The sequence below is a fragment of the Hypanus sabinus genome, chromosome 3 (genome assembly GCF_030144855.1).
Source record: "Hypanus sabinus isolate sHypSab1 chromosome 3, sHypSab1.hap1, whole genome shotgun sequence".
NCBI lineage: Eukaryota > Metazoa > Chordata > Chondrichthyes > Myliobatiformes > Dasyatidae > Hypanus > Hypanus sabinus.
This window is the reverse complement of record NC_082708.1, coordinates 147,308,614-147,321,560: the sequence shown is the minus strand read 5'-3', so window position 1 is coordinate 147,321,560 and position 12,947 is coordinate 147,308,614. Positions and strand designations below refer to the sequence as shown.

The 12,947-nt window shown below is 41.2% G+C and overlaps 1 protein-coding gene across 2 annotated transcripts in view; it reads right to left on the bottom strand.

The window, feature by feature from the left end:
* The window catches only part of psd3l (pleckstrin and Sec7 domain containing 3, like), a 476,452-nt gene extending 464,083 nt beyond the window's left edge, over positions 1-12,369 (bottom strand). The window contains exons 1-2 of one of the 2 annotated variants that reach the window (XM_059965341.1): positions 11,672-11,785; positions 318-1,100 (exon numbers count right to left, since the gene is read on the bottom strand). In XM_059965341.1, the coding sequence (XP_059821324.1) occupies positions 318-1,055 (738 nt within the window). In that variant the 5' untranslated portion in view covers positions 1,056-1,100; positions 11,672-11,785. Of the gene's footprint in view, positions 1-317; positions 1,101-11,671; positions 11,786-12,351 lie in introns of those variants that run through there. The other variant, XM_059965343.1, reaches the window with a different exon arrangement.
* Positions 12,370-12,947: the final 578 nt, after the last annotated feature.

Genomic DNA, 12,947 nt, shown 5'->3' with positions numbered 1-12,947 from the left:
AAAACTGCCCCAAGATTTCTTGCAAAAAGCTGCCGAGTAGAAATATACCTCTTCATATTCATTAATCCCAATTGTACCATGTCCAGAGCCAAATCGACCTGCATATTCACTGGTTTAACGACTATTTAATGACAGGATGCTGCGACTGCCCGTCAACAGTTGCAGTAACTGAGAAGGCTGTACGTTGTGCAAAATCTGACACATGACAGTTCACCAGTCCTATTCTAATGAATAAAATATACCTATTCGGATAAACTCTCAGAAATCCTGAAATCCACCAAGGTTCTTTAAGCACGAGATTAAGGGGTAGTCCTTACCTTTTGAAGGGCGTTGGGGCTTGTTGGAGAGCTGGTTGTTCCTGAGAGCCCTGGAGCTGGGTGGTAAGGGTGGGGTGCCCTGTCCTGTGTGCCCATCGATCTTGGAGACCAATCCACAACCCCAGAACTGAATCGCTGATTCATTGAGAGGGGAGACTTGCGAAAGATGGGCGCCTCCACCACGTTCGGCTTGCTGACTTGTACTTTCCACCGGACCCCGTCCTTCCTGGAACTGGACACATGATACTTGGTGGGCGTGCCCCAAGAGCCGGCGGCTGATGCTCTTGACGGAGACACTGAAGGGGGAAGTATCCCTGGAGCTTGTTCGGAGTCCCCATTCCAGTTTCCAGACTGGGGACTCTTTTGGGGGGTGACCAGATTCAGGAAGTTTACAGCCTTGCTGGCGGAGGGACCGGCTAAGGGTGAGAGCTGGGGGGACCAGTTGCCAAACTTGCATGCATTGCCGGTGCTGATGCTGCCGCTGCTCCGGCACGATCCGCAGCACCGAACATCTGGCCAGCGGCGGCCATCATCACACAGACCCTCGCTGGCTTGTTTGACGTTGTCCTGACAACCGGCAGCCACGCCTCCCTTGTTTGTGGGTGACGCCGGCTGATAGTTGGCGAGACCGGAGCCCAGTTGGCGGCCGGTGTTGGTCTCTGTACATTTTAATCTGGAGTTGGATGGAGACTGCAATCGAACAAAAAGGAAGGAAGTCTTTACTTGTTTCTCAGCCATTTCCTGCTCACATCATTATCCACACTCCGTTGAAGGGAATATTTCCTAGCAGATATAAAAAAAAGCCAAACGCATATCATTTAGAAAGTTGCATCTCCTTAATTAAACTTCATTTTGAAGAAAACAACAACGCCGTTCGGTGCTCACAACTGTCTAAGAAAGTAAATATTACATTGGTAACCACGTTTCTCTAGCGGCATGTGGAATTACCCTGAAGAACTGTGACATACCGAAACATTCAGACCATTAACCGTTTAATAGCCAAACTGCGGCAACAGTAACTTCCGGAAGGATAGTCACTCGTAACTGGCAGTCCTTCAACACGCTGGTATTACAGGAGAGCAAGTGAATCAGGAATAACCGCCAAATTTACCGCGTCCAATTTCACCCAACCAGCTGTGATTTTGATCACACCAAACTTACTTTGCAATACGCCCGTAGATTGTTTCAGTCGCAAGATTTATTGGGAACCCTTGAATATTACACAGGAATTGGGGCGCATTGCTCGCTCCAGTCTCTTTAGCAGAGGGCAGCCCAATATATTTGGATATCGCCGCGTGGATTTGTAACGTGATAAAATCGAAGAACAACGCATAAAGGAAACCACCATTCATAGCATCAGGAACTTAGTCATGCTGATGATGAGGCCTGTGATGAATTAAACGTCGGCCTGAGTTTCCTTCTCTGAACTAGACTTAGAATTCACAGGAACGCGGAATTAAAGACTTTCATTGCAGACAGAACAAGATCCACAAATAGGAATTCCTAGACAAGAGTTCCATTGTAATCCATCCCCGGTCATAATCTTTCTTTCTTTGCACGTTGATTCGTATAACTTGCAAAAAGACTTCATCTACTCACTTCCCAAGCCAAGATGTGTCCCGAAGTTGCAGAATCTGCAGTCTGAAAAGGGCACTTCATAGCGAACGCACACACACTCTCTCACACACGCATTATAACGGACCAGGCTGCATCTGGCATTCATTGAGAAGCCGCCTACGACTTGGTCAGCGCAGAAGAGCCATAAAATAATCTCTAGGGACAAACTGGCAATCGGAGGAGGCTGACGAATAATATTTACAGATAACTTACAATACTGTTTATAAAGAGTAGCCTCACACAAAAGTTGTTTGAGGAGTCCCTGCCAAATTTATTACTTTGGATATAATCGAGTCTCTGTTAACATGAGAACTGTGCAAGTTCCAGAGTCAATGTGATCTTTGAAAGCAATAGAATCGCACCAGTGGTTGACCAAACCCCAGGCATAGCTCCAAGCATAAGCAAATAACTTGAGGCATTTAAATGTGCACAGTAATTAGTGTTAAAGATCAGTATTTTGAGGGTCATTTTATAAATGGACTAATTTGCTTATCATAAACAATTTATTATATCACAGATTATGAATAGTTTCCCTGGGAATTTTTTAAATCACGGTATTTCCCAGAGAGGAAGAAAACAAGCCCCACTATGCCTAATCCTCAATGGTCAGGTTAAGTATTGTCGGAGGACAGGGATATGTTCAGGTAGCATAAACCGGATCACAAGTGGTACTGGTCTGAGGGGGGTTAAGTTGAAAATGGTACCGTTTGAAATTGGTGTCATGTCAAGTACTGTCTGAAAGTAGGGAAATAATAGATGGATTCACAGAGAAAACAAATAATAAATCCAAATGTTGTTTGAAAGCAAAATTAGTCTGGGTTACATCCGGCTACTGTCAGATGGATTAGCAAGAATAGATAGGTTTAGGCTCTCCAAAAGAAAAGGATCTCTTGCATTCAGGTCTCCTATGAACATGGTACTGCCCCAGACCCGAAAGCCATCCTGCTCCAGACTGTGCAACTAAGTTCCTCCACAGTATTTGAGCCACTCCACAGTAGACCACTTTAGGTTTTGAATTCATTCTAACAATTCTGGAATGACCAATAACAACAAAGAACAAAATCTTAAATTGACCTGATACTCAGTTTAGTCAAGCAACTAATTTCATCTCTTTCCTCATAGAGGACAAATAACAGTCTTAGAGAGCTATGCAACTGGAAGGTTTTATAAAATTCCTGGGGTAGTTATACCCAGAAAGAGTATTGCAGTTATTCAAAATCTTCTATTGCCACAGATCACCATCGAAGTACTTAATAGTAATGATGGTATTCTTAAGTATAACTTTTGCTGCAGCATTGGAGAGGAGAGCAACGGGTTTACAGATATCACTTGCTCTCATAAATGTTGTTGAAATAAGTCACAAGATTGTCTACATTTTTATGAGTTTATTAGGGGATAGTGAGTATAGAGATCTACAGAATCCTTCCCTGCTCCTTGAAATAATAATGCAAGATCTTATACTGCTACTCATGAGAACACGAAGGTTTCAGCTGGACATACCAAACAAGAGAGGACATGTTCAAGAGAAGGAAATTTTCTTGGAGCTTTCCAATTTGGAGAATTTGCTATCTCTATGTAATAGCCAAACTTGTAACAAATAAATTCCAGATGGAACCACTGGACTAGTATCTAGAGGATTGCAATAATGTTCCAGAGATGAGTTCATGCATCAATATATCAGCTGGAACATTAAAAAAACAGAAAGTTAAAGAATTTGGGATTTAAAAGAAGCCAATATAATCTAAAATGCCAATGAAAATTACCAAATAATTATAAACAAAACACATATGGTTCATTCATGTCCTTCTGGAAAATTCACCTGTAAAATGTAACGGCCTAAATGAAAGAATGTCTCACTTCCCAAGGTAATCTGTTCTTTTGCTGTTGTTGTTGCATGTTCTAAATCCATGATCACTTTTCAGACTACTTAATGCTGTCTTCATTGTCCAGGCTTTGCACTAACTATGGAAAAGTCTCAAATAGCAAAGGACACCAATTGAATCCAAAGAACTATGAATGTTTAATAATATGATTCATTAGGAACAATGGAACAGGAATAGACCATTCAGCCTATCAAACTTGTTCAGTCTTTCCATGTCATTCACCCTTCTGTAACATCCCTCAAACATCTATAAGTGGCACTCTGATATCTCAAGCATCACTTCAAGTAGTAGCTGTCAGTGGGGCATAAGACCATCCATTGAGAATAGGTCTACCATGCTTTAAGAGGAATGTATTTTCTGCAGCAATAGGGTTACTGACTACAAATTTTGACAACCAGGAGAATTCCCTCCTCTCTTTACTATCTGTGATTCCCTCCTTAAAACTTTCCATCCCTCTATCTCTTCTCCTTTAAAGCTTAGCTCCCTCCAATGATGTTGCTCAACACAACTGAGCATTACGATTGATGGGTATGTGAAAAAAAAATCTGTTACAGGGAAATAGATGGAGGGGATGGGTTGGTGTGATTTCTCCGAGAGCTGGCCCAGCCTTGATGGGCAGAATGATTTCCTCTGCACTAAGAAATATGAATGTTTAATAATATGATTCATTAGAAACAATGGAACAGGAATAGACCATTCAGCCTATCAAACTTGTTCAGTCTTTCCAAGTTGTTCACCCTTCATGAGCATAATGACATTGGTAACTTAATAAACAATAACTGATTCTGCTTTGTATTATAGCCCATTTTCCTATCTAGTTCTGTAAGCCTTCTTCGTCTTGCCTAATAAAATCCATCATTTCTGAAATATTTAATTTATCAAGACCAATTTCTTTTTGGTGCCTAGAATTTCCCATTTTCACCATTCTATGCTATCTTGATCTGCCTGGTTGTAATCAGGTTTAAATCCTTAAGATTATAACCCACTTTTGTCCCCACATAAGATCTTGTTTCCCTGCATTTCCATTAAATCTTGTAACCCTCAAACATCTCAATTAGTTTACTTATGTCTAAAGTAACACAAACCAAATACATCTGTTCTCTCAAATGTAGCATCACTAGTTGAATTCTTTACTATACATCCGCTACTCATATTCAAAACCTTTCCAAATGGATAATTTATTTCACTAAACAGAATTTGCAAACTCATCTTGTTATATAAATGTCCTTAAAAGGATCAAAAAGTCCTCAGAATGAAAAGTTTAAACATTCTATTGGACATTCCAATACCCTATACACAATGGGTAAAATATGCTTCAGGAAAAATGGATGACCATAGTAACTACAACAGGCATAGAAGCTAGTAACTGGTTTCTCTGCTGTATTAGAAACTCTAGCAGTTCTGAGGAAAATGACAACTATCTAATTCTACTTCAGCCAGGCCTTATGAATCTCATTAATTGTCTGTTAGGTTTAAGCCATTACAGTGGTAGAGCTGAGCCTTTGGTTCTTCTGCTTCAATTGCCTCCAGACTTAAACCTAACTCACTTGCCGCATTTCCTTTTTGGCTAGGGATCATCACTTTACATTTTACAATATCCACAGAGTACAATTTCTTCAAAGAGTTAGTTTGAAAATCTGTCATGGAACTGCGGAGGATAACCTCAGCACCAGAAAAATTGGCAACATTGAATTGGTATCCACAAGTTCTCACTTATTTGCCCATAATGGAACAAAATATCTGGCCTGATGTACAGTATAATGGGCTGTTTCTTTGACATCATCTGTTGTATACTGTCACTATCATTAAAATACACCCACTTAATGTGCAGAATACATGGTTGATTTGCTGTTAACCACATAATAGGCATAAAGGCACAATCATTCAAACTCATCTTAGCTTACCCTGAATGTCTGCATAGGTAGAGTCTCAGAGGTAAGTCAGCTTCTGTGTAACTAAACTACCCACAAACAGTGAATTATCTTTGGTCAAAAGGGGATTAATTACAAATTTCAATAATTAAGTGAATTTTGAAAGAAACAGTTTGTGAAGTTTCAGGTTATTTATGTTTTAATGCTTAGAGATAATTTAATTTGTCCAAACATAGAAGGATTTTGGGCAAGGGAATCTTAAGGGCTACAGGCAAACAGTAAGAAAAATAGATGGCAGAGCAAGATCAGATTAACAATTATCTCATTGAATGGTGGGACAGACTCGAAGAGTCTTCTCCTATTCTTATTTCTTGTCTACCTCTATAATTTAATTAAACCTCCATAATTCTTATCAAGTTCAAAAACATTTTTCAAGAAGTGGGCAAGATACAGATCTCTAGAATAACAAGACACCCATGTCCAGCTCATGTGGCATTATACATGTGGTAAGTGGAGGAAAGCTCACATGGATACAGAAGCCAGCACTTTAAGGCTACATCAAGGCACTTTGTTGGATTGTAGTTGGTGCCTGATGCCTGAAAAGGAAGGTGTCCCAATCCCAGTTCAATGTGCACAAACAGAAAAGAATTAAGATAAAAGCACCCCACCCATGAAAACTCCTCAGCTGTCTTAGGCTGTACACTACAAAATGACAAGTGTTCCATATTGAGACTTGCAATGTCTATTTGGCTTTTTAATGAGGATTGGGGTTAGTGTAACACTTTACAGTTCCAGAGATCTAGGTTCTGTTCTTGCCACTATACATAAGGAGTTTGTACACTCCCTTCATGACCACGTCAGCTTCCACCAGGTTCTCCAGTTTCCTTCCATGTTCCAAAGATATACAGGTTAGTGTTAGTATGTTGTGGCCAAGCTATGTTAGTGCCAGAAGCATGGTGCCCCAGCGTATCCTTGGACTTTGCTGGTCATTGACACAAACAATGTACTTTATGTTTCAATGTACATGTGACAAATAAAGCTAATTAGTAATCCCTTTAATGGAGTGGGGGACATGAAAGGGCGACATTGCATAAGGTTGCATTGATGACAGGATGAAGTTTACAGATGTGAAGAGTTGCCACTTCACCGGCTTGGCCCAGATCCAATTTGAGGCAAGGCTCCTAACTGAGGTTTCCCAGCCTTTCCTCAATTTCAGCAAACAAAAAAGCTAATCATTGATTTCAGTGAACAGTGTACACGCTCTTGTTTTCATCAATAGTGCTATGGTCAAGTTGTTTGAGAGATTCAAATCCCAAGGAGTAAACATCATTAAATGCCTGTCTTGGCCCAACCACAATGACACCATGGCCAGGAAAGTACATCAGTGCCTGTATTTCCTCAGGATACTAAAGAAATTGGCATATTCCCATTGACACTCACTAAATTTTAACACACCTCTTGGACATGAAAATGGATGCTTGACCTCACAATCTACCTCATCATCGTCATTAACCTTAGTCTGCCTGCACTGTCTCTGTAACTGTAACACTTTATTCAGCATTCTGGTATTGCTTCTCTCTTGTACGACCCCATTGTACTGATTTGAGGAAATTATCTGTATGGATGCAACGCCAAGTTTCTCACTTTACTTCAGTGTCTGTGACAATAATAAACCAAATTACCAGTTTAATTTAGGTGGACACAAGTGATATTCAGCAAGCATTTCAGACAAGAGACTCCGAAGAGACTACTGAATGTGGAGCATTTGAAAGGCCTTTGGATAACTTGTCCACAGGATATGGACAGCACTGAACTCTCACCATCTCTGATTTAGCACTGGTTGATTGGATTATTAGGCTATTAAAGGGGACAATTACTGATCTGGGTATCAAAGTGATTGAGGGAAACTGAGGCAAGGACTCCAAAAATGATTCAGATGAGTTTTCAGAACAAGACATTATTAAGACAAGCATATTATAATTATTTAAACTCCCTCACTGAAATGATGTGACACAAGTTCATTCTCTAGATCAATAATCTAGAATCATTCTAATACTTCAATGTTGTAGGACCATATCCCACATGGTAAATCCACTCCTGTCTCAAAAGGAAAGATGAACGTTTTTGCTATTGTTGAATCAGCACCAATTTACTGAACCCATCTCAAATGGTAACTGGGCAATTATCTCAGGGTCAGGACTCTGACTACTTCACCCTCAGTGGCAGAATCAAATATTATGAAGCACCTGCGACTATGCAGGTGTCCGTGGTAAACCCATGGTAGCACACATTCCCAGTGTTACTATAGGCTTTAACCAGTGTCTGCTCCAAAGATTGGTGAATGCACACAGACTTCTATGCTGCAATAAACAGTCTCTAGTTTTAATCTACAAGCCAGATAACAAGCAAATCTGCAGGTAAAAGCATACAGAGACCAACAGAATGATAGACCTGGGATTTAACAGGAGTCTCCAGGGGATTGAAGGGTGACAATGTCATTCCTTTATTCAAGAAAGTTGATTGGGATAACCCTGGGAATTATATACTAGTGAGTCTGACATAAGTGGTGGAAGAATTTTGGAGTGCATTCTTAGAGACAGGATTTACAAATATTTAGAGCAGCATGGTCTGATTACGGATAGTCAACATCTCTTTGTGAGGGGAAGACTGTACCTCACAAGCCTGTTTAAGTTTATTGAGGAAGAGGGAGAGCATATTGATGAAGGCAAAGCTGTGGTTATGGTGTACAGTATATAGATTTTAGTAAAGCATTTGACAAGATTCCTCATGGTAGGCTAATTCAGAAAGTCAGGTGATGTGGGATCCAGGGAAGCTTGGCTAAATTGATTTGGAATCCAATTGCCCACAAAAGGCAGTGGTTGATCCACTGATGATGTTATAGCCACAGCCCTCCAGTCCATTTTGCCCCACCTAGAAAATGATGCCACATACACCAGGATGTTGGTCATCAACTTTAGCTTGACATTTAAAATTATCACCCCTCAGAGGCTGGTGGATAAACTAACCTAGTTGGTACTCAACACCCCACTTTGTAACAGGATCTTGGATCTTGATGGCAGCAATATTTTGAGCTCCATAACACTGAGCATTGATGCCCTCCAGGGCTATGTTCTCAGTCTGCTACAGTTCACGCTGCAGGCTCACGATGACTCTACCAGACTCAGCTCAAACCGTATCTAGTTCGATGATCACACAATCGTGTTCGGCATACAGAGAGGATATAGAGAGGCTTGTCATATGGTAAGAGAACAACAACTTGACCCTGTGTTCAAGACAAGAGAGATGATTGTGATTTCAGGAAGGCATAGATCGGCCACTCTCCATTGCATTCAATGGTCCTGCCGCAAAGAATAAAGAACACAAAGTTCCTTGGTGTGCACATAACAGACGATCTAACCTGGACCCACATCACCTCCTCACTAGCTAAGAGGAAACAGCAGCATCTCCACTTTCTGAGGAGATTGAGGCATGCAAGCACTTCATTCTAACAACTTTCTACAGGAGTACCTTCAAGAATGTCCTGTCTGGCCGCATCATTGTGTGGTGTGGAAGTTGCAAGGCATCAGACTGCAAGACTCTACAGAGGATAGTAAAAACCATCGAGAGCATCGCAGGATCTCCCTCTCCACCCCCTCTATTTTACATGAAGGGACTGAAGCATTGTTGAGGACTCCTACCATCTATCCTATAATCTCTTTGACCCACTACTGTCAGGAAGAAGGTACAGGAGCACCAAGACTAGTACTGCCAGACTGGGTAACAGCGTCTTCCCCCAGGTTCTGAGACTAATGAATACCCTGCCACCCCAGCACGAGGGCAGAGAGTTGTTTACTGTTACTGTACTGTTTACCTCTGTTGCACACTTCACATGCATTTTAAATTATATTGTATTAACTTGTTTGTAGTAATATTTTGCTTGATGTGCTGTGTGTGATAAATGTATTGTGGTCCAGAGGAACATTGTCAGCTGACAATAATCTTGAGCTTGAACTTGAACCATCTTAGTAACTAGCGTGTACTCTGCCTGGAGATCAGAGCCCAGTGATATTCGGAAGGGATCTATTATGGGAGCCCTGCTCTTTGTATTTTTTATAAATAATTTGGAAGAGGAAGTGGAAGGCTGGCTTAGTACAGATGACCCAAAGGTTGGTGGTGTGAGAGTAGTGCAGAAGTTTGTTCTAGGTTACAATGAGACTTTGATAGGAAGCAGAGCTTGGCTAAGAAGTGGCAGATGGAATTCAATCCAGAAAAGTGTGAAATGATTCACTTTGGAAGACTGAATTTGAAGGCATATTACAGAGTTAATGACAGGATACTGAGCATTGTGGAGGAACAGAAGGATCATGGGGTCTACATCCACAGATCCCTCAAAGTTGCAGTGCATGTTGATAGGATGGTTGAGAAGGTGAATGATATATTGACCTTCATTAGTCGGAGATTGTGTTCAGGAGCCACAAGGTAGTTTTGCTGCTCTATAAAACCCTAGTTATACCATATTTGGAATATTGTGTCCAATTGGAATATATATTCAGGATGTGGAAGTTTTAGAGTGGGTGTAAATGAGATTTCCCAGGATGCTGCCTGGACTGGAGAGCATATCCTATCAGGATAGGTTGTGAGAGCTAGAGCTTTTCTCTTTAGAAAGAAAGTAGATGAGAGTTGACCTGATAGAGATGTACAGGTTGATAAGATTCTTAGATAGAGTGGACAACCAGCACTTTTTTCCAAAAGTGGAAATGACTAATATGTAGGGTTAACATTAAGGTGTTTGGAGGAAAGTATTGGGAAGGAGGTATCAGAGATTTTTCTTACCCCCACACAGACTGGTGGGTGTATGAAATGTTTTGCCAGGGGTAGTAGTAGGGGCAGATACATTAGGAACATTTAAGAGACTCTTAGATAGACACGTGGATGAAAGAAAAATGGAGATTTCATGTGGGAGGAAAGGGTTAGTGTGATCTTGGAATAACAAAGGGTTAGCACAACATCATGGGCTGAAGGACTTATGCTGTGCTGTACTATTCTACATTCCACATTCATTTCAAACTGAAACAGGAATTATTTTTTTCAACCAAAGGGTGCTGAATCTGTGGAATTCATTCCCACAGAGGGCTGTAAAGAACATATCATTGGGTACATTTAATGCTGAGATTGATAGGTTCTTGGTTGGCGGGGGGTAGAGGGCTAATGGTTATGAGTAGAAGGTAAGACAATAGGATTGAAAAAAAATGATCTATGATTAAATTGGAGAGAGGTTTCAGTGAGCTGAATGCCCTAATTATGCTCCCATATCTTGTGGAGATCAGATATGAAATATTTTATCTAATGTAGAGGACAAGGCTGAAATTATTATTGCAAAGAAAATACAAAGTAAAATTTGGAAGTAATGTAGAAAGCAAGGTACAGGGAAAGAGGGATGGAATTAGTTTTGAAAACTTCTGGTAAAGAGCTGGCAAAGAGACTACGGCCAAACCACATCTTTCTCTGCAATATACCTCTGTGGGTGGTTTATGATGCTGAATTGGTCAAGTGTTGGGAAACATCTAGCAAAGTATAGCCTCTGATTGCACTCACACATTCCAAGGAGTAAGTACTGAAATTTAAAAGAGTTTACCTCAAGAGATGAACACAGAACTACATAGAAGACATGGGATCAAAACAGCCCATTCAGCTTTATTCTCTGCCTGAATTCCCTCACAGTCTGCTTCATCTAACAAATGAACATTCTGAAAAGTGGGGCCACTACAGGGAATTTTCATTAACACATTATCCTTTGATAACAACTCATATGGATAGAAATAACAGAAAGTGCTTGTGTTACGAGACCTAAGCAACTTTTCATCTAAAAGCTATGTAAATCAATGAAGTCTCAATGACTCTAATGTATAATTTGCTCCGAGTTTTTTTTTAATCAGTTCCCCTAGTCCAGTTTGTTTATTATAGTAAGAACTGAAAGCATTACCTTTCCAGCTTTACACATTGGGGCAAATACTCCAATGGCAGTGTTAGTAAAGCCCCAAAACTTTGCCGCCTGCTGACAGGAAATCATTTTTCCATCTCTCACACTCTTTCCCAGACGCACTGATAAACCATAATGTAATCCAGGAGAGTGAAAAGGTGAGGAATAAGAGGAATGTATACAGGACTGATGTTCATGTCTGCTCTGGGTGCAGGCTTTACAGAACCATTCACAAAGCGCGCTGTCAGCACACGCACAACGGTCGTTCTGCACTCCAAAATCTTCGGGTCTCAGACTGTTTTGTTTGGACCGCGATTAAACAATCTCTTATTTTTGCATTGATATGCACGTCCATAAATGTCACGATTATAACAAAAAGAGAAGTGAGAAGTGAAAAGCAATAAATAAAGTCATACTACAGCAATGGGTGGCTGTAACACGCTTTAAGCTTCAGAGTAACATTTCGTTTTGTTGCTCTTCGTTTACATCTGAGTTCCTGCACTAGATGTTATCACACTAAATAAATGATCCAATTGCCATTAAACCACATTGTAGGTAGCACGTTTCCCTCGACCCGGTCTCGGGGTCCGTAGCGAGTGTTATCAAAACACTTCAGCAGTCTCTTGCTTCAGGTCCACGAGATGAATTTAGCAGCGGGTCTCAGCGATGAAACAATCACTTACCATTTTGAGGAAAATGCCAAAAGGTCCCCCCAAAGGCTTGCTTTCCCTGGAAGAACAACGTCTTGACAATTCCTGGCTACTCTTTCTCTGTTCTGCCGTATATTTTTAGGAGCTCCCATGCAGTCTCAGATATCCCTGGCTTGTTACAATAAATTAGAAGTTCCCATTGATAAAAAGTAGACGCAGAACAAGCAGAAGAAAAAGAAAAGTCCTCAGCACAGCAAGGCACGCACTCTTCGGGTTATTCTGGCTACACGCTCCCTGTCAAACCTTTCCGTTTCTTCCCCGAGGCCTCAGAGAGCGCCCGCCTCTCTTCAAACCCCCAACCCACCCCACTCCCTTCCCCCCTTCACCCGCCACACCCCACCCCCTCCCTCCCCCCAGATGACACAGCACCAAAACAGGAAGGGTTTCGCATTCTGCACCAAACCTAATCACGGCAGCCAGACAGAATATACTAAGATTAACTGCACAGTCGCCACTTTATAGCTAAGCGTTCGCAGACGACTGGCTGGTTGCGGTCTGAGCAATTACAACACTCTTCCGAGCGCATTGTTCCTCGAGAGACTCTTCATTCATTGTGACCAGCCAGATCA